Below are 26,951 nucleotides of genomic sequence, written 5' to 3'. Positions count from 1 at the left end.
CCTTCCTATTTAAATCAATTCTTTATATTTCTCAGGAATGTTTTCCCTTAAAATCAATTTTAAGAAAAAATTAGGGCAAGGTCCTTAATTTTTCTATCTTTGTGAACCTCAGTGTGCTCTCCACATGGTGGGTATTCAGCAGATGTTTGTGTAAATCCAGTCTGGTCAGCAAGCAGTCATGGGTTTTGTTTGGCTTGCATTGTATTGATCTGGAGAGAGTTTATGGAAAATTTCAACTAATTGCCAAAATTTAAACACTGAACTTTTCTGATAAAAATCTGGGGTTTTGTCTTCTCTTGACAACTAGGATGATCTGACAATGTAGAACCACATTTACATATGATGACAGTTGGCTGAAACTAAGCAGCAGCTGCCCCCCCCACCCCCGTATATGGGCTGGATTCTTGGCTTCTCACAGTCCACACGTGTGTCCTCTACATAATGACAAAATGTCAGTTGATATTATTAAGTCTTACTCTTTTTATTTTCCTTATGAAAGAATTAAAAAGAAAATAAATTTTCCAACACACACATTATCCAATGTTGAAAAACCAGTGCTATATGGAGAGAACCATGTGTTTTTTAATTTATTTTTTATTTTTTTAAGATTTACTTTTTTATTTGGAAGAGGGAGGGAGGCAGAGGGAGAGGGAGAGATTTTTGCATTCACTGGTTCACTCCCCAACTGGCAGCAATGGCTGGGGCTGGACCAGGCTGAAGCCAGGAGCTTCTTCTGGGTCTCCCATGTGGGTGCAGGGGCCCAAACACTTGGGCCATCTTCCACTGCTTTTCCAGATGCATGCAGGGAACTGGGTAGGAAATGGAGCAGCTGGGACTTAAACCAGTGGTGTATGGGATGCCCATATTGGAGGTGGTGGCTTTACCTGCTATGCCACAATACCAGCCTCATGGGTTTTTATTTTAAAAATGTTTATATTGATTCTCAGGGCATTTATTAATATTTATTAGACACCTATATTGTGCACTCACTGTTCCTAGAAACTGGGAACAAAAAGGTAAGCAGGTTAGGCAAAGGAGCTCAGAGTGCTTTCACTCCTGACTTTCACTCTTGGGTTTTCTGAATGAAGAAAAGATGTCAGCATTGTTAAAACCTATAGAAGGAGTGAGGAGGATGAGAGTTGGGTACAGCCCATTTGGACCTGGGAATTTTGTGATTGGGATTTCTTTAAGGTAAGTTAAGGAGTGAATAGATGTTGACGATGTCACTGTTCAGAGAATTCATTTAAAATACTTGGTAGGTGTAACAAGGTTGAGGGAAGTTTTACCTGTTTTATAGCAAAGAATGTGTGTGTGTGTGTGTGTGTGTGTGTGTAAACTAACATAGAGGTATCATTGTATATATTGAAGATTTAGAAGGAGGCTTAACTAAAATGGAAACATCACTATAGAATAAAGTATGATACAACAAAGAAGATTACAATACATTCTGGAAGACAGAAAGCAGCTGGAAAAATGGTATCTGACTTAACAGATAAGAAAGTGTGTCAGGGCATGGAAGTGGACCAGTTAACCTGACGAAACCCCTGAGATACTCGTTATTTTCAGGAAGAAGCAGGGTCTGCAGAAGCCAGTGATGGAGGGGTGTGTGTGTGTGTGTAGGCCCCAGGTTACCATTTCCATTTTCCCTTCTCATCTAACCAGACAGGAGGTGGAGGAATGTCTAATGACAAAGCGTCCCTAGACTGGGAGCAAGCAGAGGAGCAAGGGCAGTAATGAGCTGTGGCACTAAAAAAGGTTAACAGAGCAAACTATAAGATTCCCACAAATTGCTCTGCTTCCAGAATACTCGCAGCCAACTGAACATCATTTACCAATCAAAACAGGAAGATTCTTTGGCTAAACTGAGTATCTCCAGAGAATGAATCACCCTGTATTAACATCTGAAAGGCCCTTAGTGACACCCAGCAGCTGATCATGCTCCAAGTGAGGCTTGCTCATTGGCATACTACCACAGTGTATGTAATTGGCAGTCCCAGTTACAGTACTTCATTCTTAAACATGAATGGATTACCAAAAATTACTAGAAATTAGAATACAGCTTCCAACATGGAAGAGGCTGAATGGTCAAATAGGAAAGGCTAACTTGGATGAAGTAGAAGTATTTGGATATGCAGAGAAAAGGATTAAAATATTTAAGATTTATTGTATTTAAAAGGCAGAGTTATGGGGTGAGGGAGAGAGAAACAGAGAGAGAGAGAGATCGATCTTCCATCTGTTACTTCATTCCTAAAATCGCTCCAGTGGCAGAGGCTGGGCCAGGCAGAAACCATAACTCTGTCCAGATCTCCCACATGGATGCAGGGGCTCAAGCACGTGGGCCGTCTTCTACTGTTCTCCCAGACATATTATATTAGCAGGGAGCTGCAAGGAAAGTGGAGCATCCATGACTCAAACTGGAACCCATATGGGATGGCAGTGTCGCAGGTGGCAGCCTAACCTGTTGCGCCACAACGCTGGCCCCAAAAAAACATTAAAATTAAAACCAGCTGATTGTTAAAATCAAAAAGATTAAAAACTGCATTCAGGATATTTTGAAAGAAATACCCAAAGGTGATGTCAGAAATAAAAATACAAAACAAAATTTGATGTGAGACACAAGACTAGGAAATAAATCAAGGAGAAATCTTCCAAAGTAGAAGGAGATGGAAATATATAAAAGTATATTTATGTGTGTATTCTGCATAATCAAGTAAGTAAGTAAATAAGAACTTTAGGCAAGCACTGTGTGTGTGTGTATGTGTGTGTGTGTGTATTTCCCTGCCATATCTGAGTTTGTCTCTAACACAAAGGATAAAAACTGAATTTCAGTTTTCTTGTTGACAGTTTGATTGTTGGTTTCAGTAGTTGGTTGTCAGTTTCAGTATAGCTGAGTGCCATATTTGAAGTTAATAGTTACCATCTCAATGTACTGAATTTTAATTTGTGAATAGAAACTTTTTACTAAGTTTGAACATAAGAGCATTTTAACCTGTTATCCATCATTTTTTTAAAGCAAGATTATTGCCTTGCATGGTTTTCCCATACAGTGTGAGTAATGTTAAAAGTCAGCTTAGAGGAACATATTTCTCTTTGGTTTTCAATGAATGTTGAATTAGAGAGATGTTTTGTGATATTTCCCCCTGAGTTTCTTCATGGTCCAATAAAGCCAGAAATTTGAAGTAAGATCAAGGTAGAAAGATATTTGGACTGTGGCTTCTCTCTGCTACCTAGAAATAATTTTTAAAAATTTTCCGAAAGAAATCCCCTCTTTTGAAACAAAATGAATGCTACTGGAAACCATTACACTTATTGAAATAAACCAGTCCCCAATGCAAATCAAAGTGGATTAAGAGTAAAAGGGATCACGTAAACAAGACAAATGTCTGCTAATAATAACTGATAGAATTAAAAAGGAGAGGACGATCCAACACGGGAAGTGGGATACACAGCAGACTCATAGAATGGCAGATGTCCTAAAAAGCACTCTGGCCTCAGAATCAGCCCTTAAGGCATTCAGATATGGCTGAAGAGCCCATGAGAGTATTTCAGGCATGGAAAGCCAAGACACTCTGGCAAAAAAAAAAAAAAATGAATAAATAAATAAATAAATAAATCTCTGTGAGTGAGATCCTAGTGGAAAGAACTGGCCATCAAAGAAGGAGGTATGGACTGGCGAAGTGACTCACTTGGCTAATACTCCACCTGTGGCGCTGGCACACCGGGTTCTAGTCCGGGTTGGGGCGTCAGATTCTGTCCCAGTTGCTCCTGTTCCAGTCCAGCTCTGCTTGGCCCGGGAAAGCAAAGGAGGATGGCCCAAGTGCTTAGGCCCTGCACCCACATGGGAGATCAGGAGGAAGCACCTGGCTCCTGGCTTTGGATCGGCACAGCAGGCCGGCTGTAGTGGCCATTTGGGGGGGTGAACCAACAGAAAGAAGACTTTTCTCTGTCTCTCTCTCTCACTAACTCTGCCTGTCAAAAAAAAAAAAAAAAAAAAAGGGAGGTACCTTTCTCTGAGGGAGGAGAGAACTTCCACTTTGACTATGACCTTGTCTAAATAAGATCAGAGTTGGCGAACTCAAAAGGCTTCCATAGCCTTGGCAACTCATGACAAGAGCCTTGGGTGATTACTGATGCTATAAACAAGAGTGTCAATTGTTAAGTCAACAACAGGAGTCACTGTCCACTTACTCCTCATGTAGGATCTCTATTCTTAATGTGTTGTACTATGTGAATTAACGGTATAACTAATACTCAAACAATATTTTTCATTTTGTGTTTCTGTGTTTCTGTTGAAATCTTTACTTAGTATATACTAAATTGATCTGTATATAAAGAGAATTGAAAATGAATCTTGATGTGAATGGGATGGTTGCAGGTGGGAGGGAGGTTATGGGGGGAAAAAGCCACTGTAATCCAAAAGCTGTACTTTGGAAATTTATATTTATTAAATAAAAGTTAAAAAAAAGAAACCACTCCCCAAAGACAAACATTTGTGTGGTAATTAATAGAGTACAAAAATGTAACCTATATGAACAAAATTGATATTTTGAGATTTGATTCTTGTTTGGAGCCCTTGCCCTCCACTGTTGAGGAAGTTCTTTTTTTCTATTTGTTGAATTCTTTACTTAATGAAGGGTTAAGCTTATGATTATAAAATAACAAAGTATGTTATTGTAAAAATTGAAAGAATAAGGATGGAAGAGGGAGAATGGGAGTATGGGACGGAGGATGGGATGGGAAGTATCATTATGCTCCTAAATCTGTATATATGAAATACATGAAATTTATTCACTTTATATAAAAATTAATTTTTTCTGTGGTAATGAAAAATAAGCTACTAGTTCCTTGCTACATTTAGTACCAGTCTTTTTTTTTTATTTATTTGACAGGTAGAGTTATAGACAGAGAGAGAGTAGTATCAGTCTTAAATTGGTACTAGGTGATCAGTATTGGGAACTAATCTGCAAGAGTTTAATAGAATAAAACATCTTTGGAAAGTACATATTTACCTTTTGTCAGTGTTCTTTGAAATTCTACACACTTCTATCAACAAAATCAAAAACACTGCTTATTTCCTTTAAAATCTACTATTGTCAGACTGCGGTGAATTCTGAGATTTTCCTCTGTTGGAATATCTTATTTAATAAGGGATATCACAACATAGCACTGTGGCCTAAAAACTCAGTTTTACATGCCCTAAGGTTTAGAAATACCAAAACAGTGATTTAAAAAAGAGTGAGGGCATTGCCTAGCAGGTAAGGTTCAGATTAAGAAGCCCCTGTCTTATATCGGAGTACCTGGGTTTCATGCCCGACTCTGATACCTGCTCCAACGCCTGATTCCAGCTCCAGGGCCTGATTCCAGCTTCTTGCTCATGAAAACTCTGGGAGGCAGCAGGAATGGCTCCAGTAATTGGGAACCTCCCGTCATGTGTGATTGAGCTCCCGGCTGCTGTTTTCAGCCTTGGTCAAGTCCAGCTGTTCTGGGCATTTGGGGATTGAACCAACAGATGGGAGCTCTGTTTTTAACTATCTGTCTCTCTTCCCCTCTAATTAAGTAATTATTTAAAAATTAAAAAGAATGAGAATGAAAATTACATAGGTAATATGACTATTACTATCACATAGATAGCATGACTGCTTCCACATTTCCATTAGGTTACTACAGCTGTACATTTATCAAGAGAAACATTGAGATACTTTACTATATAGAACTTCATACCTATGTTTTCTTTCCTTGCCATCTTCAGTTTCCCACAAAAGTCCTTTGTTTTCCTCCCACAGTACAATATTTCCCACAGGCCTTCCTGAGGAGTTCTCTGTAGCAGCCACATTTCGTGTACGCAGAAGCACCAAAAAGGAACGTTGGTTTCTATGGCAGGTTTTAAACCAGCACAATATGCCACAGGTAAGGAATCACAAGAGTTGTGCGATTTGGTCAGGTGAGTCTTTGAACAGTTATTTCAAATTTGGAAGCAGAACTAGCATCCAGATATTCTTTTGGAGGCGTCCTCTATAGGGAAATGCAAGAATCATCATCGTTAGGAAGGTCTTGCTGAGGCTGTAGTATGAGAAGCTAGTTGGCAAGACAGGGTTAGTGTTTTTTTACTTCCAGATTTCATCTAATTATGCTTGCACTGATTTTCCTTCACAGCAGCTTCATTAATTAGCTCACCACTAACTTCTTAACCCATTCTTTAAAAGAAGATGTATTTATTTGAAAGGCAGAGAGAGAGAGAGACAGACAGACACACAGAGAGACTTTTCCATTTGCCTGTTCACTCCCCAAATGGAGTAACATCCAGGGCTGACCAAGCTGAATCCAGGAGCTAGCAATTCCGTTCAGGTCTCATGTGGATGGCAGGGACCCAAGCACTGTTTCCCATCTTCCACTGCCTTCCCAGCCTCATTAGCAGAAAGCTAGATCGAAAACACAAGCAGTTGGGACTTGAACTGGCATCCAGTATGGGATGCCAACATTACAGGTGGTGGCTTAACCCACTGTGTCACAACTCTGGCCCCAGGTAATGACTTCTTTACCTCCCACCATGTTTGTTGTTATATATTATTTTTTAACATGGTTCGTTGCTTCGTTTAACAATCCTTGGTGAATTGAGATTTAAATATTTGTCCCATCAATAAAAAAAATTATGGTAGACTATATTTTAGGTGTGAAAAGTGTAAAGATTTATAAAGCAGAATTCTTACTTCTCATTAACATATGTCTAAAGAGAATAACATCTATGATAACAATGTAATACAACATAATTATACAGTGGAATAAGTGCAGTAGTAGAGACAAACTTGGCATTGAGTAGGGCCTATAAAGGCATGAAGACAATAAGAACCCAAGAAAGTCTGTAGAAGAAATAACCTTTGGGTTGGAAAGGGGGGTGCAGGCACTCTAGGGAGGGGAGATTAACCTCAAAATTACTTAATGGAGCCATACATATGTGTTTATATGTATATCCACTGAAATGTTTTGAATTTCCCCTGGTCTTTTAACCTATTAACATAGTCGCAATGTTATGATGGGAAGATGAATTAAATGGAAAAAGTATGTCCTCTATAAAGGAATTTCTCTGCACCAAGCAAATCTTCAAAGGTTAAAAAAGTTGATCTCAGTTTCTATGCTAACAAAAATTATATTACTCTTACATGAATAACCTTGAATTGCTCACATAGAATATAAATAATATATATAAATTACATGAAACATCCAACAATTTAAAATTATAAACTTGTATCATATCTACAAATATAATTATAGAATTTTAATACAATTACAAAATAAAATATATACAACACATGTATTCTTAGATCTCTCAAGAACAAATGTATTCACCAAAATACTCAATATCTAAGCAATTTTTGTAGCTGGTTGTTTGCTGTTCTTTTTTGTTAACAAACCTGTTGTACTCAAGTGTTTAAAATACTTTACTGAGTGCTTCCATTTTACTAACATGTATTTTGAGCTTTCTATTGTGTTTTAATAATTTCAAACATTGCTTTATAAAACATAATTTTTAATTTTACAGATTTCTATCGTAGTTGATGGTGGAAAGAAGGTGGTGGAATTTATGTTCCAAGCTACAGAGGGAGATATGTTGAACTACATTTTTAAAAACCGAGAACTGCGTTCTTTGTTTGATCGTCAGTGGCATAAACTTGGCATCAGTGTACAACCCAGGGTCATTTCGCTCTATATGGATTGTAATTTAATTGTGAGCCGGCAGACTGACGAAAAGGACACCATGGATCTTCAGGGAAGGACAGTCATTGCTGCACGAGCGTCAGATGGCAAGCCTGTGGACGTAAGTTGTGTTGTTGGTTGTAAAAGAGAATAGTAGCATTCTATGTTACACAAAACATCGTATTAGAAACCTCTTTAATTACTAGGAAATAGCTTCCCTTCTCTCACTGTTTAATTTGCTGTCAGATACATGAAGGGTAGCTATGTATTTCTGACAGTATTTTCACATTTATTATCTTCTTTCTATTTTCACCTATTTTCTCGAGCCTGTGAATTTAAAAGAACTGGGTCATGCCTTTAAAATAATATTAGGTAAGGTAAATTTTAGTAAGAATTGGAAATACAATATAAAATGTAAGCTTGATCTAAGCTCATATGTTTTGAATAGAGAGGACTGGGAAAAGATGAACTTTAAATTAAATGGTTCCAGATTATCTAGTGTTTTCATTCAAGAACAATAAGCTATTTATTCATCCTCACAATAGTAATTGCTTTGTGTTGTGGACTACTTTTCATAAGCTTATAATGACTTTCCAGAGTTCTATAGGAGGAAAATACAATCACTAAGTATCAATAGGTCATATGGATGAGAAAAATTGGCTAGCAAATCCCTTCCAGATGAAAATATTCTTTAAAATTACATTTGAAATAAGGTGATATAGATTTTTCCTAGAGAAAAGGCCTTTAATCTTAAAAAGTGAAATATATATATTAATTTGATATCTGTACATTTTCGTGTGAATAGAGTGATAGGAAAAGCCACAAAAATAATCAATACAGATCATGCATAGAAAATAATGATCTGAACACACAAAGCAATAAATAGCTTAATTTTCTATCATAAGTACAACTTTTGATATGTACAAATACACATTTAGCCACCTTATTTCTAAATGCCCCCATGGACAGATATAGGTAAAATAATAAATATTATTTTAAAATCAGTGAGAATTTCATAACTAGGGCTCAGTGATGACCAGCAAACTATACCAGAGTAGCAGCAGTCTACCCATCCTGGTGACATCCCATCATGGACAGCAGGCTGCTTGGGAGTCACACAGATGAGGTTTTAAATCCTAGCCAAGCTGCTTAATTGTTGTCATCTGTTCATTTATTCTGTTAATTATTAATTTATCTGAACCTCAGTATTCTCAGTGATAGAGTAGGTAGATAATACCTTATAATGTGGTCAGTTCTCTGAAGAATTATTTGTCTATTCAGGATCAGACACATAATATCCAACTCTGTTATAAGAAGGTACAAACAAAACTAAACTACCAAACTTCCTTTCAGAGATCTCGAAGGCTAATAGAAGGATTAAAATCTGTAGCAGTACATGTGGCTGCTAATGATAACAATCACAAAAACAACAGTATGAGAACTTGCAGAAGGTGTATCCAAAGGCAAAAGGAGCAAGTCAGGACCAGTACCTAGAACATCAGGGATGTGACTTGTAGCAATAGGTGGATTATAGGTAGGTAGGAAGTCATTCAGAGAATTCTAATGCCAGAAGTGGGGGAGTGGTGTTAGGACCTGCCTTAAGTACAAGAGCTTGAAATTCAAATCTATTCTCACAGGGCTAGTAAGATCATAGGGGGCTCTGGATCCAGAGGAACTAGAAGAACGCAAGAACACACTGAGATAAGCTGCAAGAGAAGAATGGGTTGCAAGACTAGAATCCAGTCTTGTTGCTCAGCCTCTGAAAGTTGGGTGATCTATGTCCTTTGTCTCATTGACAGGCAGAGTGGACAGTGAGAGAGAGACAGAGAGAAAGGTCTTCCTTTGCCGTTGGTTCACCCTCCAATGGCCGCCACGGCCAGCACGCTGTGGCCGGCACACTGCACTGATCCGATGGCAGGAGCCAGGTACTTATCCTGGTCTCCCATGGGGTGCAGGGCCCAAGCACTTGGGCCATCCTCCACTGCACTCCCTGGCCACAGCAGAGAGCTGGCCTGGAAGAGGGGCAACCTGGACAGAACCAGTGCCCTGACCAGGACTGGAACCCGGTGTGCCGGTGCCGCAAGGCAGAGGATTAGCCTAGTGAGCCGCGGCGCCGGCCCTCATTGACTTCTTAACCAAGGAAAGAACTGATCCAGAATGTACAAATGAAGAATATCAGGTGTGTCCTTGTTAAAAGGACACAGTATGAAAATTATAGTACAATATTATAGTGGTTTCAGCATTTAAGGCAAATTCTGGTTCATTTGAGGATAAAATTGAAGGCATGTCATCATGCAGCTTTTAAAGGACACAGTCACTGTTACACAAACAAAAGATATCATTTTAAATAATTCTTGGTTCTAAAATTTCAAGTGAGCTAAATTCTCATCATCTCCCTTTAAGCTCTGCGATCCATGAGATCAGCTGTCCTGTGAGAGTGTTTTAGTTTTTCAGGCTGCATGCTATTGAAAACACATTCTAATGATTGGCTTTTGTGTGAGAGAAAGGCGATAAGACTGATATGAAGGAACTTTTTAAAAAATAAGCCTTCAGGTTGACAAGCATCAATATAGATTTAGCCCTAACTGGATTTTCTAAAGCATTGTCATTCTAAATTCCAAATTAACTAATGAATAAAGAAAATATGGTTGAACTAGGCTGATTATAGTTCCAATATCATGGGTACCTAATTTCTAATCCTTTAAATAATTGAAAATCTGTTTTTACTAAAATAACATAATTCATATGCAGGTGGTGATACATAATAAGACTTCAATATTTAATGGTTATTTTGATAATGATGGTAAGTTTTAGTTAAGAATAGTATTAATTGGTGTCTCCATTCTTCTACATAACTGGTTTATTACTGTCAGTGTTCCATTAGACTATGTGAGATACGACATTTAAACTTTAAGGATGGCCGTTGTGATACAGTGGATCAAGGCAAATAAACAGGAATGGGCATTGTAAGCACAGCCTGTTAGACTGCTGCTTGGAAGGCCTGCATCTCATGTTGGAATACCTGGTTCAAGTACCAGCTGTATTACACTTCTGATCCAGGTCTTGCTAATGCATATCCTGGTAGGCAGCAGATGATATAGCTCAAGTGCCTTAGGTTCCTGCTACCCTCATAGGAAACTCAGATGGAGTTCCTGGCTTCTGGCTTTGACTTGGCCTAGTCCTGGCTGTGGCAGGCATTTAGGAAGTGAACCTATGAATGGAAGCTAGCGGGTAAGCTTGTGTGTGCATTCTCTCCTCTCTCTGCCTTTCAAATAAATATTTTAAAAAGAATAATAATTAAAAAAAAACTGTATAAGTAAGAGTTAACCTAAAAAGCCTTTCAAGATGTCACAGAAAAGAAATAATTAAAATTAATTGAGTCAGAGAATTTTGCATTGCTGCAAATCTTGGGCTGCTTATGAATCCATAAGATGTCTGTAGTTCTTTTTAAAAAATTATTTTATTGGAGATTGAGAGAACATGAACCCGACAAAGAGCTTGTTCCTATCCACTGACTCACTCCCCAAATGCCCATAATGGCTGGAACTAGATCAGGAACATATTACAGATCTCCCACATGGGTAGCAGGAACCCAATTATTTGAACATCATGGCTACCTCCCAGAGTCTCCTTTATGGGGAAGTTAGAATCAAGAGCCAGAGTTAGGAATCAAATCCAGGCACCACACTCCAGTGTGGGACATGGGCATTTTAATTGCTAGGCTAATCTGCTCCTGGAGTTGGCAAATGCTTTCCATGAGTTAAATTAACTTTGTTTGTCTTTTGCCTTTTGGTATTGGGGTAGAGAGTCACAGTTAAACACAGTTGTCTGTTTTCTATATACTTAGTCCTTGACTTTAAAGTCATGTAAACTCTAATTCTCTTATATTGAGAGACAGCAAAAGATGTATTAAGGATTGGAAGGAGGGAGGGAGAGGGAAAGAGAAGCACAGAAGCACAGAAAGGAGTTGGAGGAGGAAGGTGGAGAGGATTGTTTTCTGACATAGTTTATGTCGAATCATCATATAATGAATTATTAAATTATTAAATTTGCAACTACAAGCTAATTTCAAAGCTCCCATCAATAGCTACTAATATAAAGTGTTATTCAATACAGCATATTAAGCAATATCAGTTCCTAAGGAATTCAGTCTTTCTCAGCATCTATCAGGTTGACATATTTTCAATAATTCGCACTATTTACTTAGGTGGTGGTTCTTCCACTTAAAGGCACAATTATACTTTCCTTTATTTTCCTTAATTTCATATTCAAATGTCAAAAAACTCCATCAAACTGTTTAGCAAATATAAGGAAATCTGTTTTTCTTTAAAGATTGTGGATTCTTGCTCAGGTTTGTACCAGTATAATACATAATCCATAGGTTTTAGACATAATTCGTGAAATAATTACCTTTATTTTTCTTACTTTGAATTGTGCATCAATTTCAGTGCCTCATACAGGAAGGAGGTCTGGAATGGCAGATAACATACACCTTCTCCATCATGATCTTGAACCACTGACTTTTTCTCCAGAATTTTATACTTGGATTTATCCAGAATTTTATACTTGTTGTTATTGTGTGAACATCATTGTAGTGTATAATAATACCTCTCATTAATTAAATACTTTTATATTCTTAAACAATTAGCCAAGATTTACAGTAATTTTATTACCTGATTTTCTTTGTCTAGATCTTTTGCTATATGTGACTGTCTCTTTCTAAAACTGGTCCAAAAAGTAGTGAATCCTAAATTAAACAAAAAACATTGAAAATACCTACTAGCTATTTTTACTAGCTTTCTTTTTCTTTCCAGCTACATTATCAGAGTTCTTAACTGTCTTAATATGTTTCTCAAAAAAAAACCTGATGATACTTTTTACTAATTTTTTGATAGATTGAACTTCACCAACTTAAAATCTACTGTAATGCAAACTTCATAGCTCAAGAATCATGCTGTGAAATATCAGATACCAAGGTAAGCTAATTCTCTTGGGATGTGACCATGCACAATGCCAGTTACCTTTGGCTACATGAACTGTGGAGTCCAAAGGCACTGGCTGCCTTCTGCTGATGCTGAATGAGTAGTTCATTTCAAGGATAGAAGCCTCCTTATGCTCTCCCATAGTGCCTTTTCACAGTTTAAATCCCAACATTGCTCTCTGAATTTCAGGCCTGACGTGCCCTCACTTTGGCCTCTATATACCTAAAAGAGAATTTATGCCTTTCTGTGTAAACTGTTCTGACAGTGGCATCATCACTTAGCAGTTACGTGAGCTTTCGTCAATGATCACACCTGATACCATTCAGCCGCTTTTTCTAGCCTGTCATCCATCCTGGCTAGTTTTCTTTTGTGGTCGATTTTTTCATTCTCATCTTCCATTGTTCTGTTATTACAAAGTGCACTACCTTTTCCCTGTAACTGCCAAAGTCCACTTTTACCTCATACTTGGGCTTTTCCACGTCAACTGCTTTCCTCATATCTAGTCCTTTATCTTTGTAACATCAGTGGTAAACATCTGTGAAACATGGCTTAATCTGTTCATTCACTTTTTTTCCACGACAAATATCTATCACTCAAAAACACTGCTCCTTAAGATGTTACACTAACAAATATGAATAAAGCTCCTTCCCTGCTCCTTATTGATCTCTTCTCAAAGTTCAAGTGACTCCATGGTGATGGCAAAATGTAAATACAGCTCCTTAATCACTCCTACAGATTCTGAACCTGTTTTCTTTTACCAGTCTCCCATTCCAAGAAATTGCTGAGTGTGATACTTTCTATCTCTCTCATTGTCGTGGTCACGTGTGCCATTTATGTGATTAGTTGTGACTGAATGTGTCTTTAATTTATTCAAGTACAATTTAGACTCACTAAGGAGAGTTACACTTCTATGTTTTGTTTTTGTGCCTTGCATTTTGTTCATGACTATAGCATTGTTTCTTGATGTGTTGACTTATCAACCACTAAAGGAGGTAGATGGGACACACAGGTTTTTGAAAGGGATTAATTCTAAAAACAAACCTGGTAGGAGGAATAAGTTCTGGTGTCCTGTGGTGCAACAAGGTGAATATAATTTAACTGTAATGCAATATGTCTCAGTATAGCTAAAAGAGAAGACTTTGTGATGACCATAAAGACATGATATATTTTTATGGTAATAGATATGCTAATTAACCTGAATTGATTAGTACCCGGTATTTAGGTGAATTAAAACATCAATATTGTACATTATAAATACATACATATATTTTGTGTCAATAAAAAATGTAGTTAACTTCCCAAAATAAAATAAATGCAGTCAACTTACTAAAATAACTTACAATTAGTAAAAGGTGAAAAAGTGATTCTTTGGGTCTTAGATTTTTCCAGAAATCCCATAATTGCCATAGAAAATTATGGGAAAAGTTTTTTAAGCATTTGTGATTAAAATATTTTTAGGGGCCAGTGCTATGTTGTAGCGGGTAAAGCTGCTGCCTGCCTGCAGTGTCAGCATCCATTGTGGACGCCTGGTCAAGTCCAAGCTATTCAACTTTCGATCCAGCTCTCTGCTGGTGTGCCTGGGAGGGTGTCGGAGGATGGCCAAAGTTCTTGAGGCCCTGCACCACCTGGAAGACCAGGAGGAAGCTCCTGCCTTCAGCCTGGCCCATCTCCAACCACTGTAGCCATTTGGGGAGTGAACTAGTGGGTGAAGGATCTCTCTCTCTCTCTCTCTCTCTCTGCTTCTCCCTTTATCTCGGTAACTTTGTCTTTCAATTAAAGTAAAAATACATCTTTTAAAAAATATATTTTTAATTTCTGTAGTATACTTTGGATGGTGAAACAAGAAATGTGACCAAGTGTCTGAAAGTTTAGCTTTGTCTTTCAAATGTTATAGGTTCATTCACTTATATAACTTGGCTTTCTAATGCATTTCTGCAACCTAGCTTATGGCTGTCATTCCAAGTAAAGTGAAAGGCAGCCAAATAACTTTCTATAAATATCTAAAAAGATAATTTAGGATGCCAGTCTACAGACTTGAAATACCTATACTTCCTGGAGCCACACATTGAAATCTTGAAGACACTAATTTCTAAAACATTTTAAAATTATGCTTTTTAATGTAAAAGCCCTTAAAATAGTAATTTTCTTTGATCAAAAAGTAATGATGATATCCTGATATATCTAAGTGGTATATCCAGACCAACAATTGCTTCCTTGTGTCATTATGAAATGGACATTTTCTTCAACCTGAATTATGAAAAAAATTAAGTTACTGATGAATTATAGGTAGTAGTTTATTATTGAAAGTAGTGACAAATCATATATTTAAGAACAAAACTTGCAAAAAATCACATTTTAAAAAATTATTTGGCACTTAGTTTTAAAATAAGGGAGGAATTTATTTCCAACCATGTAAAAATAAAAGTGTATGTTTCCCTGTTGGTAATTATTGTTGGGAGATGGGGTAGAAATCACCATTCATTTTATAATTAACTTAAATTAAAACATGCTGCATATTACCAATAGGAGTAAACAATTTGGAAGACAAATAATTTTATAGAAGTCATCTAAATTTATCTTCTATTCTTATATTCAACTCTTTGCAAAATGTCTTTCATTCAGAAAGTATTAATGTATGTGTTATAAAAATACAGTTTTTCCTGAAATTTTAAATCATACATGTTTCTTGGGTGTTGCTGCTTGAAGCATTTCAGAGGTGACTTATTCAAGTGGCTCTGTAAACACGCCTCTCTACTCCAATTAGAGCTGTTAGAACTTCAGTTTCTGAAGCAGTCGAGGTTCATGAGTACAGACATAGAGGGAATGGCAAACAAATAGGAAGAAAGAAACTCACATTTGTTGAAAATAAGTTATATATGAAATTAAAATTTTAAGGGCTAATAAACTGAATATGTGCCAAATTAAAAGTTTGCATACTTTCTTTGGAGAGTCTGACTAATTTTATAGCAAATCCTGAGACATTCTTTAAAAGCCTAAGTCTCTAATTTAATGGCTCGTTTATGCAGAGCAAAACTGTGAATTTCTAAGAGGGTTATCTGACTTGGGACCCATGGGGCTATAACTGCCTGGAAAATCAAGTCATACGAGATGAATGGACTGTTTTAGTGATGATCTTCTTTCTTTTGGATATGATTTTTGGATTTTTAGACTTGGAAACATTTAGATAACTAAATAATCATTAAATCTGGAGAAAATGGATATGAAAGAACTAATGGTAAGGATAGGAAGCTAATTTGTTTTATTTCTTGGTGCTGGTTTTATTATGGTTTGCCTTAATAGCATACAGGATTAGAATACTACTTATTTTCAAAATAATTTTTGTACCAAATTATGCATATTTATTATAGAAAACCTGGAAAATGTAGTCAAATTCAAAAAAGGAAATAAATAAAAACCATGCTCCCAAACAGAGCATAACCACTGGCAATATTTTAGTTTTGTGCCCTAAAAATACTTTTGTCTGCATAAACAATTTATTATATACAAAATAACATGAACTCTTCCCTTAATATCTTCACCCTCTCTGAAACTGCAAATTTAGAGTCCTAAAACATGTGAGGCCCTGGGTATGAGGTGCTGTGAAGTAAAGATGTATTTTCCACTTCACATTCTGTAAGGATTAATTTTTTGAGTGAAACACATTCATTGCTTTGTAATCCATGTCCAGCATGTTCTAAACCCACTAGGTACAAAATCCATCACTTGTCTATTTCAGTGAAGAACTTTTCAATATTTTTAAAGGATAATAGACTAGAACAAAGTATATTTTGATTAAACATTGAGTATAAACTGAAATTTTTACTTTACAATTCTTTTGCAATCATTTTATAGAAGTAAACTGTGTTTTATGGGTTCATGACATGGTTTGATTTCATTTTTATTCCCCAAATATACACTTTTATTTGTATAAATTACTGTAAGAATATAATTTTTATAAATGTATGGTCTTGCTATAGATATCATAATGTCACCTAATATAGTGTTAGAATTCCTCACTAAGACGGCAGTATTTATAATACATTTATTGTGTTGTCAACAGAGGAGTCTTAGTGACAGGCTCACACACTGGTGTCAACTTTGAGTTAGTAAGAAGGCAGTTCTTGCAGACAGCCCCATACCTAGTTTGGTAGTAGCCAATGTTTGGAATTGACTTCATTTCCTGAATTTTCTTCTTGGATTTTAGTGCTCCGAGCAGGATGACTTTGGAAGTACTGCATCATCATCAGTAACAACTTATGCTGGTAAAATGTCTGCATATCTTCCAGCAAAGCAAGAACTTCAAGACTTGTGCCAGTGCATTCCAAACAAGGTATGTGCCCACTGAAAAGCCACTCCAGACAACCAGGCTTCTTGGCTGGTACACAGAATGTGTCTTGCCCTTCGGTGATTGTTGAATTCACTGCCTAAGCCACTCCATTTCTAAAGGCTAAAGAAAGAGATGGGAGGTAGGATTTCCTGCATTTTTATGTGGATGGCTCTAAGCCCAAATAAATTAGAATGAATAAAAAGATGAAGGGAGGAACCACCGGTACAACAGGCAAATATCGAGTACTTAACATGTGTCAAGAATAGGCTGCAGTTCTTGGAAATCAGTTGAAAAAACATACAAAAATACTTTCCATAGTATTTTCAACCAGCTGTCTCTCCTCTCCGTAGGTTGTTAGGGAGACTACTCCAAATAATTTGTTTGACCTGTGCCAGTATTGCCCCCTGGTCACTGTCTGGGCCCATGGACCTACATCAACTTCTTATAGATGATAATGGCAATCGTAAGGACTGTGCTGAAAGTAGGCTGAGTGGCCTCATGGTTGAGGAAAGGAGAGCTTTCCCTAGTTCCTACAACAGAGTACTCTAGCACTCTGTGACTTAATGTGCCCTTAGCCTTGACCCATCCACTTTTACTTCCTTCCTTCCTGGATCATGGAGATCTGAGTGGGTGAAAGTTTAGAGGAAATTCTCATATATTCTGGTGGCCAGCATTTCATGTTAAGTACCTGAAGGAGATGATTCCAAATGGTGTTGGAGCCTCAGGAACAATGGGAAAAAGGCATTCAGATGGAGATGAGCATCAGTTCAAAGAAGAGCCAAGCTTTAGCTTTACTATTTCCAGCTTCATATTTATGTTAGTGCTTTGTATTAGTGCAACAGAATGTTTTCTCATATAGAAATTCATTTTTTTTTTTTTGCTCAGGGAGAAGCAGGATTACCTGGAGTTCCAGGCTCACCTGGACAGAAAGGGAACAAAGGCGAGCCGGTAAGACCACCGAATACTGTTGGGATGAGAGGGGTTTATTCAAAAGTGACTTTAAAACTGTGTCCATCTGGCTTCCTATGTTCCATGCAAATGTACATTTCTGTGAAAGGATATCAAGGACAATATTGAAATGCTGAACACTGAAATAAGGAATACTACATTAATATTCAGTGCTGCTTCTGAAATCATTTTAGAAGATTGACATGAAATTTGAAAAGATCTGGAAATGCTGCTCTTCATACCTAGAAGTACTAATAAATGCTGATGAACTCTTGTTTCTCTTGCTGCCAGAATGTAACCCATGAGTTTTCTTTAGCTCACTACCCTTTATTTGTTTACTTATTTTTAAATTTTTATTAATATAAGGAAAATACATTTCATATATTTCATAGGTACAATTCTAAGAAGATAAACATGCTTCCCTCCCTCCTCTTCTCCCTCTCTCAATCCCTTTCCTTCCATCCTTTTTAATTTTTTGCAAAAATATAATTTCAATCCCATCAATAATCACAGCCTTAATGTAACACTAACCCAAATATTCAACAAGTAAAAACTAGAAAGATGACGGTTCCATAGGATTATAAACAATGACTAAAAACAGCAATCAAATCACAACATATCCATTTCATTCCTATACAATTTTTTTGTTCTATATTAACTACCACATATCTGGGAAAACAGATGATATCTGTGTTTGGGGGACTAGCTTATTTCACTAAGCATAATGGTTTTCAGTTGCATCCATTACGTTGCAAGATAGGCTTTCATTCTTTTTTTACAGCTGAGTAGTAGTCCATAGTGTATATATACCACATTCTCTATGCAGTCATCAGTTGGTGGAAATCTGGGTTGATTCCATATCTTAGATATTGTAAATTGAGCTGCAATAAACATGTGAGTATAGACAATATGCTGATTTCATTTCATATGGGTAAATCCCTAAGAGTTGTGTGGCTGAGTCATATAGTAGATCTATTTTCAGTTTTCTGAGGAATCCCCTACTGTATTCCAAAGTGGTTGCAGTATTTTATATTCCCACCAATAGTGTATTGGGGTTCCCTTTTCCCCACATCCTTGCTGGCATTTGTTGTTTGTTGATTTGTGATGATAGGCATTCTAAATGGGAAGAAGTGAAACCTCATTGTGGTTTTTCTTTGCAGTTCCCTGATATCTAGTGATCCTGAGCATTTTTTCATGTTTGGTCATTTGGATTTCATCCTTTGAAAAATGCCTGTTCATGTCCTTTGCCTATTTCATAATTTGATACTTGTTTTGTTGTTGAATTTGAGTTCTTTGTAAATCCTGTATATTAGTCCTTTATCAGTTTATATTAGTCCTTTATACCTTCTCTGTGTCTCTTGAGATAATCATGAGATCTTATTCTTCAATTTAATGTGATGTATCAATTTACTGATTTTCATATGTTAAACCATCCCTGCATACCAGAGATTTATTCTACCTGGTCCAGGTGAATGAGTTGATGTGTGATTGGATTAGATTAGCTAGTATTTTGTTGAGGATTTTTGCTGTTCATTAGGGATATTGATCTATAGTTCTCTTTTTTGTTTTATCTTTGTCTGGTTTTGGAATTAAGCTGATGCTGGCCTCATAGTTTGAAAAGAATTGAAGCTATTTCTTTAAAAACTTAGTAGAATTCAGCAATAAAGCAATCTGGTCCTGGGCTTTTCTTTTTTGGGAGGGTCTTTATTATTGATTCAGTCTCCCTTTTGGTTATTAGTCTATTTAGGTTTTCCATGGCTTTATGACTCAGTTTTGGTGGATTTTATGTATCCAGAAATCTATCCAATTCTTTGAGATTTTTCAAATTTGTAGGCATATAGCTGTTTGTAGTAATTCCTGATGATTCTTTTTATTTCTGTGGCCTCTGTTGTAGCATTTCCTTTTTCATCTCTGATGCTGTTAATTTGGATATTCCCTCCACTTCCCCCCTCTTTTGGTCTGTTGGGCCAGTGGTCTATCAATTTTGTTTATTTTTTCAAAAACCAGGTCTTCTTTGCACTGATCTTTTGTATCTTTTGTTTCAAATTTGTTTATTCTTTAATTATTTCCTTCCTCCTCTAATTTTGGGTTTGGTTTGTTCTTGTTTTCTGAATTCCTTGAGATATATTCTTACACCAATTATTTGATGCCTCTCCAATATCTTGATGTAGGTGCTAATTGCTATAAAGTTTCCTTTTACACTGTTTTGCTGTATCATAAGTTTTTATATGTTGGGTAGGCATCTTCATTCATTTCTAAGAATTTTTTATTTCCCTTTTGATTTCTTCTATCATTCATTCAAAGACATGTTGTTTAGTGTCCATGTGTTTGCATATTTTCTGGAGTTTTTCATGTTTTTACTTCCATGTCGCTCCCCGTCTTCGTGGAGGAACGACACAGGACCCTGCGCTGTTCTTTCGTCTGCTCGGCCCTTCCCGGGTTTGCTGCTGGTTCTTCCCGGGTTGGCTACCGTCCCTTCCACCTTCGTGGAAGGGCGGTTCCCCCTGGCCACACTCCCCACTTCCGCAGGGGAGCGGCACACCGCCGGCCGGCTCTCTCGGGGGCTGCACAGGTGTTCCTTCAGATGTTCCCCTTAGATGTTCCTGGTGCATGCCGTCTCTCTCCTCCTTTATAGTCCTCCTCTGCCAATCCCAACTCGGCTGCCCACACGCCGAGTACGCTGCTCTCCTCCAATCAGGAGCAAGTCCTACAGTTTATTGGCTGAACTGGAGGCAGCTGTGTAGAAGCTGTTTCCTTCTCTCTCAGCGCCATATTGTGGGAGAGCAGATGCATAGAATAAGTCTTAATTCCAGTAACTCAGTCCAGTCCGGGTTGCTCCCCACACTTCCAGCTTCATTTCATTGTGGTCAGGAAATGTACATGGAATGATTTGTTTGTTTGAATTTGTTGAGGCTTGCTTTATGGTCTAGCATATGGTCTATCCTAGAGAAAGTTTCATGCACTGATGAAAAGAATGTATTCTACAGCTGTGGGACGAAATGTTCTATAGATTTCAATTAGGTCCATTTGGTCCATCATGTAGATTATCTCTGTTGTTTATTTTTATTTTTTAATTTTTATTAACATAGGACAGATTTCATGCATTTTATATGTACAGCTCTAAAAAGATAACCATACTTGCCCTTTTCTCCTAACTTCTCCCAATCTGTTGTTTCTATTTTGCTTTTTGGTCTAGTTGATTGAAGTGGGGTATTGAAGTCCCCCCATTCTTACTGTATTGGAGCCTATGTCTTCCTTTCAATCCATTAGCATTTGTTTTACATAGCCAGCAGCCCTGCCATTGGTATGTAAACATTTATTATAGTTTTATCTTTCTGTTGAATCATACCCTTGGTCATTAAGTAATGCCCTTCTTTGTCTCTGTTAACAGTTTTTGTATTGAAGTCTATTTTGCCTTATATTAGTTTGGCTACTCCTGCTCCTTTCTCTTTCCATCCGTTTGGGATATCTTTTTCCAATACCTTCACTTTCGGTCTGTGTGTATATCTTTGTTGGTGAGGTGTGTTTCTTGTAGGCATGAGTTTCTTGCAGGCATGGGTCTTGTTTTTTTAGTGTGTTTAGTATGTAACTTTAATGGGAGAATTTAGGCCATTTGCATTCATGGATATTATTGATAAGTAACAATTTGGTCCTGCCATTTTTCCATAAATATTCCTATTGTTTGCTTTGGATTTCCTTTGTACTTCACTAAGGGATGTTCAGCTTTCACATTCTTTCATAATTATGACTTTCATTCTCTGTTTCTGTGTCTAGCACATTCTTTTTTTAAAAAAAGTTGTATTTATTTATTTATTTGAGAGGCAGAGTTACAGATGGAGAAAGAGAGTGAGAGAGCGAGAGAGCGCGCGTGCTGCCAGCTGCTGGTTCACTCCCCAAATGGCCCAAATGGCTGGAGCTGGGCTGATCCGAAGCCAGGAGCCAGGAGCTTCATCTGGGTCCCCCACACGGGTTCAGGGGGCCAAGCATTTGGGCCATCTTCCACTGCTTTCCCAAGCCATAGTAGAGAGCTGGATCGGAAGTGGAGCAGCTGAGACTCAAACCAGCACCCATATGGGATGCAGGTACTGGAGTTGGAGGCTTTACCTGCTAAGCCACAGCACCAGCCCCACACATGGTATCAGAAAGCAGCAGGAGCCGAGAAGGAAACACCCATCCTTGGTGAGGTGGCCTTGCTGGTCTTTTGCAGCCCGAGTGCCTTTGTCAAGGCCAAAGATTGGACTTGGTATAGCACATTCTTAAGTATTATTTGTAAGGCTGAATGAGTGGTGACAAATTCTTTCAATTTCTATTTTCTTTGGAAGGTCTTTATTTCACCTCCCTTTATAAATTAGAGCTTTTCTGGGTATAATATTATGTCTGGACATTTTTTGTTCTTTGAGGACTTGGGTTATATCTCTCCTTTCTCTCCTCTGCTATAGGGTTTCTGATCAGCTTTCAGTCTAATTGGAGATTCTTTGAAGTTAATCTAACATTTCTCTCATGCACATTTGAGAATCTGTATGTTATACTATTGAAAGTTTGACTATAATCTGTAATATTCAAGATCTTTTCTGATCATGTCTTTAGGAGTTCTATGTGCTCCCTGTACTTGAATGTCTTTCTCCAAATTATGGAAGTTTTCTGCTATTATTTCACTGAATAATTCTTCTAATCCATTCCATCTTTCTACAACTTCAGGATAAGATACAGTATGTTTGGTCATTTGAAAGAATCTCATAAATCTCAAACACTATTTTTTGTTTTCTTTTCTAATTTCTTTTTTATGTCTGTTTCCAAAGTTTTGTTATAGTTTAGATGTTCTTTGTTCTGCATCACCAAGCCTATTGTTAAAGTTTTCCCCTGTATTTTTCATTTAACAGATTGAATTCTCCATTTCTAAAATTTCAGTTGAATTTCAGTATTTCTGTCTCCCAGCAGAATTTTCACCCATGTCATACATGAATTTATTTAATTCATATATTTGCTTCTCAGTGTTTTTGAGTCATTATTTTGAATTCTTTTTTGGGCATTTCATCAATCTTTTCATCTTCAAATTCTAATATTGAAGTGTTGCGTCCCTTGTGGAGAGTCATATTGTCTTCCTGTTCATGCTCTTTGTTTTTCTGCATTTATTTTTAGGCATTTGTGGAAATAATTGTTGGTTTTCTCCTCTGAGGGCTTTTATCTTTGAAATATGCCCCTGTGGCTTAGTGGAATATCTGATCCTTCAGTGTATATCAGAGGGATGTGCTGGGTTGGGTCAAGGAACTCTGGTCAGTGTTCAAGGATGTGGCATGTGTCCAGGGTGACACCCAAATTGGGTATGGTAGATCTCTATGATCAGCAGGGGGAGGGTATGATTTTATCAGCTGATGTGATCACAGCATCAGCCCTTCCCTGCCAAAGTGAACTGGCTACCCAGATTGACCCCACAGTGCCGAGGCACCTCACCCACGCTGGCTCATGAACCACACAGAGGATCTGTGTGCTACTTGGAGTAAATGTGGAGCCCTCAGTCTCTGAGGCCAGATGCAGTGCTTGCCCAAATACCCAGACACACCCCATCACACAGTATTGCACAGTCACAGAATTTCCACTGTCAGAGGGAGCAGATCTCTCACAATCAGAGGGAGTAGGGGATCCACTTAGCCCTGCAAGCCTCCCTGCTCCCTGAAAAGAGCCTGCTGCCTAACTGATAGATTGGTTGGTGTTCTGCCTTGGCAAGTTGGGTCCAGGTACCGTGATTGAGTGAGGGGGGTAGTGCTTCACTGGCCTTAAGTGGGTGCCCTGTCCTGCCAACCCTCCAGGGCAGAATCAAATTCAGTGGGGACCACATATTTATCCCTTTAATAAAATACTCCCCCCATCACACATGGTTGCAACAACCTCTACGCACCTTATTAAGATAATGTTTCTTCCTAGCTGGTTTCTAGGTGCATTGCCTCAATAAAATGTTGTCCCCTCTAGCCACTGGTTGTGGGAGTTGGTGGTGGTATCCTGTTTGCTACAATGTGATTGTACTTTCCACTACTGCTTCATGATGTCTCTCTTCTTTTTTTAGAACTTCCAACTGTTCCCCAAGAATGCAGTTCCTCCCCTTTTCTTCTTTTAATTCCTGTTGTTAAAGTCAGCACATCCTTTCCATATTCAACCATATTGGATCTCAGTACCCTTTATGTAGATAGTCAACCTTTGTTGTATATCTTCTTTCAGGTGTGTTACTGGATATTGTAGGGAATATCAAGAAGAGGATATATTTCTGTTCTCAAGAATTTTACATATACAGTGAGATAGAGAGATGTTATAAGGTGGTACATGTTAGGTGCTAGGTAGTAGTTGGATCTGTCTTGAGAGATGTCCTCCTCTAAGAGTTAATGGAGAGCCGGCGCTGTGGCTCACTAGGCTAATCCTCCGCCTTGCGGCGCCGGCACACCGGGTTCTAGTCCCGGTCGGGGCACCGGATTCTGTCCTGGTTGCCCCTCTTCCAGGCCAGCTCTCTGCTGTGGCCAGGGAGTGCAGTGGAGGATGGCCCAAGTGCTTGGGCCCTGCACCCCATGGGAGACCAGAAGAAGCACCTGGCTTCTGCCATCGGATCAGCATGGTGCGCCAGCTGCAGCGCACTGGCCGTGGCGGCCTTGGGGTGAACCAATGGCAAAGGAAGACCTTTCTCTCTGTTTCTCTCTCACTGTCCACTCTGCCTGTCCAAAAAAAAAAAAAAAAAAAGAATTAATGGAGTAGATTGCAAGTGGGCTGTAATTCTAGGCAGAATTCCATGCATAAAGATTTGTCTTTTCCCTTCTTCCTGCTTCAAACTCACCTATAATGTGTTCATTTAAAAAAAATATTTTATTTATTTGGAAGGCATATGGAGATAGGAAGGGAGAGGGAGGAGGAGGAGGAGGAGAAGCGAGGGAATGGGAAGATCCTCCATCTGCTGGTTCCCTTCCGAAATGGCCACAATGGCCAGGTCTGGTCCAGGCCAAAGCCAGGAGGCAGAAATTCTATCCAAGTCTCCCATGAAGGTGCCAGGAGTCCAAGCATCTGGGACATCTTTCACTGCATTTCCAGGCACATTTTCAGGGAGTTGGATCAGAAGTGGAACAGCCAGAACTTGAACCACTGCTTAGATGGCATGCAGGTATCACAGCTATCAGCTTAACATCCTGTGCCACAAAACAGCCCCTGTTTTCCACTTTTTGTATTTATTTCTTTGGTAGCCAATGAGGTAATAAATTTTTATTTTTTGCCAGGCAGAGTTAGACAGTGAGAGCGAGACAGAGAGAGAGTTATAGACAGTGAGAGAGAGACAGAGAGAAAAGTCTTCCTTCCGTTGGTTCACTCCCCTAATGGCCCCTACAGTCGGCACTGCATGGATCTGAAGCCAAGAGCCCAGTACTGCCTCCCAGTCTCCCATGTGGGTGCAGGGGCCCAAGCACTTGGGCCATCCTCCACTGCTCTCCCGGGCCATACCAGAGAGCTGGACTGGAAGAGGAGCAACTGGGACCAGTACCCGGTGCCCCAGCCGGGACTAGAACCCCGGGGTGCCAGTGCCGCAGGTGGAGGATTAGCCAAGTGAGCCACGGCGCCAGCCTGAAGTAATAAATTTGTAATAGGGCTAGGAGTTGTTGATTTTTGTTGTAGGTGGTGTTGCTACTATCTTTTCTGAGGTGAAACAGATTTTAACTCATGCCTTAATTTGGAACTTTGTCATTCTGAAGTGTTTATGTCATCTATTTGGACTTTTTTGAAGAATGGGAGACTAACGTTTGAGAGATGACTGATTCCTTAAAACTTCTACAAGGCTACAATCATCTGACTCCCAAAGGAATGTGTCTGCCCATTGTTCCCTGGTGTATCTCTGGCACCCCAGCAGGTGCTTGAAAAGAGATTTTTGAGAAGGGATAAAGTGTCTGTTGTTGCCATTTATGGAACAATCCTTGGCGGTAACTTTGTTTTCTGTATCATTATAATATTTGAAATAATTGAAAAATGTATAGTCCTAGAGATTACTTGAATGAAACTGCAAATATAAATCAATATAGAAATAATGAGTGTTTATTTAATGCTTACCACATGTTGGACACTAAGAAGGGTGATCTGGGTATTTGATCTGATCATTGTGGTAGCTCTGCATGTTGTTGGTATCAGTTTACAGATGGGGAATTTGTGATTTAGGGGGTGAAATCATTGCCCAAGGCCAGGTAGCTTGTGGCCAAGTTGGGTTCTGAATGTAGGCCAGTCCTCCTTAGTATTCATTTTTTACATAGTGCCAATTTTGAAGTCTCCTCTATATTATAAAAGCACTTCAACATTTTTTGTGTTTGTATTATTTTATCCTAAAGACCTCATGAAAAATGTCACTGTTTTTATCCTTATTTTATAGCTGAGATAATACCATGTACATAAGACAATGTTCCCAAGGCAGCATAATTAAGAAGACTTATGGAGTAGATCTCCAGATTAATTTGGACTCTTTTCTGGTTAGTAGTGTGAACTTGGCCGAGCCACCAGTGTCCCCAGGTTATCTGTATGTGAGATATATCATCTGTCTGTTCTGCCTACATCAGAACGTGACACCAAAGTGCTTGGAAAGGCATACTTGACTTAAATATCAGAGATTGTAATATGATATACCTGCAGACACAGATTTCTTAACTTGAATTTCCAGTTCTTTGGTTTGCTAATTCCATATTCAGGGTCACTGGCAAAGGGAGAAATTTTACGTGGTGGTTTTAGAATGATAAAATACTTCCAAAGACATTTATCCCTTAAAAAAAGTCTCTGTGTCAGAAGAATGATTTTATTTGTATAATCATTAAGAATCATTGTATCAGCTTTAAATATTTCAAAAGATTAAATACTGAACCACTCTTGTTGGAGCCTTTACCCTTTAAACACAAATTTCCCCTCTATTCACTTTAATCATAAAGAGGTGTATCCTACTTTAATATCTGAATATTCATTTTATTATCTTTGTTTGTCAGCAACTATTTATTGAGTTC

The 26,951-nt window shown here is 38.2% G+C and overlaps 1 protein-coding gene across 2 annotated transcripts in view; it reads left to right on the top strand.

Moving 5' to 3' along the window:
- Positions 1-26,951, top strand: part of COL19A1 (collagen type XIX alpha 1 chain) — a 415,341-nt gene that overhangs the window by 53,595 nt on the left and 334,795 nt on the right. For both annotated transcript variants that reach the window (XM_051855527.2, XM_051855528.2), the window contains exons 5-9: positions 5,784-5,907; positions 7,538-7,813; positions 12,588-12,668; positions 16,879-17,004; positions 17,887-17,949. In XM_051855527.2, coding sequence (XP_051711487.1) covers positions 5,784-5,907; positions 7,538-7,813; positions 12,588-12,668; positions 16,879-17,004; positions 17,887-17,949 — 670 coding nt within the window. The remainder of the gene's footprint in view (positions 1-5,783; positions 5,908-7,537; positions 7,814-12,587; positions 12,669-16,878; positions 17,005-17,886; positions 17,950-26,951) is intronic.

Source organism: Oryctolagus cuniculus, chromosome 5 (genome assembly GCF_964237555.1).
Source record: "Oryctolagus cuniculus chromosome 5, mOryCun1.1, whole genome shotgun sequence".
In the NCBI taxonomy this organism is placed as follows: Eukaryota; Metazoa; Chordata; class Mammalia; order Lagomorpha; family Leporidae; genus Oryctolagus; species Oryctolagus cuniculus.
The sequence above is the reverse complement of the archived record's forward strand: the minus strand, read 5'-3'. Positions and strand labels throughout refer to the sequence as shown.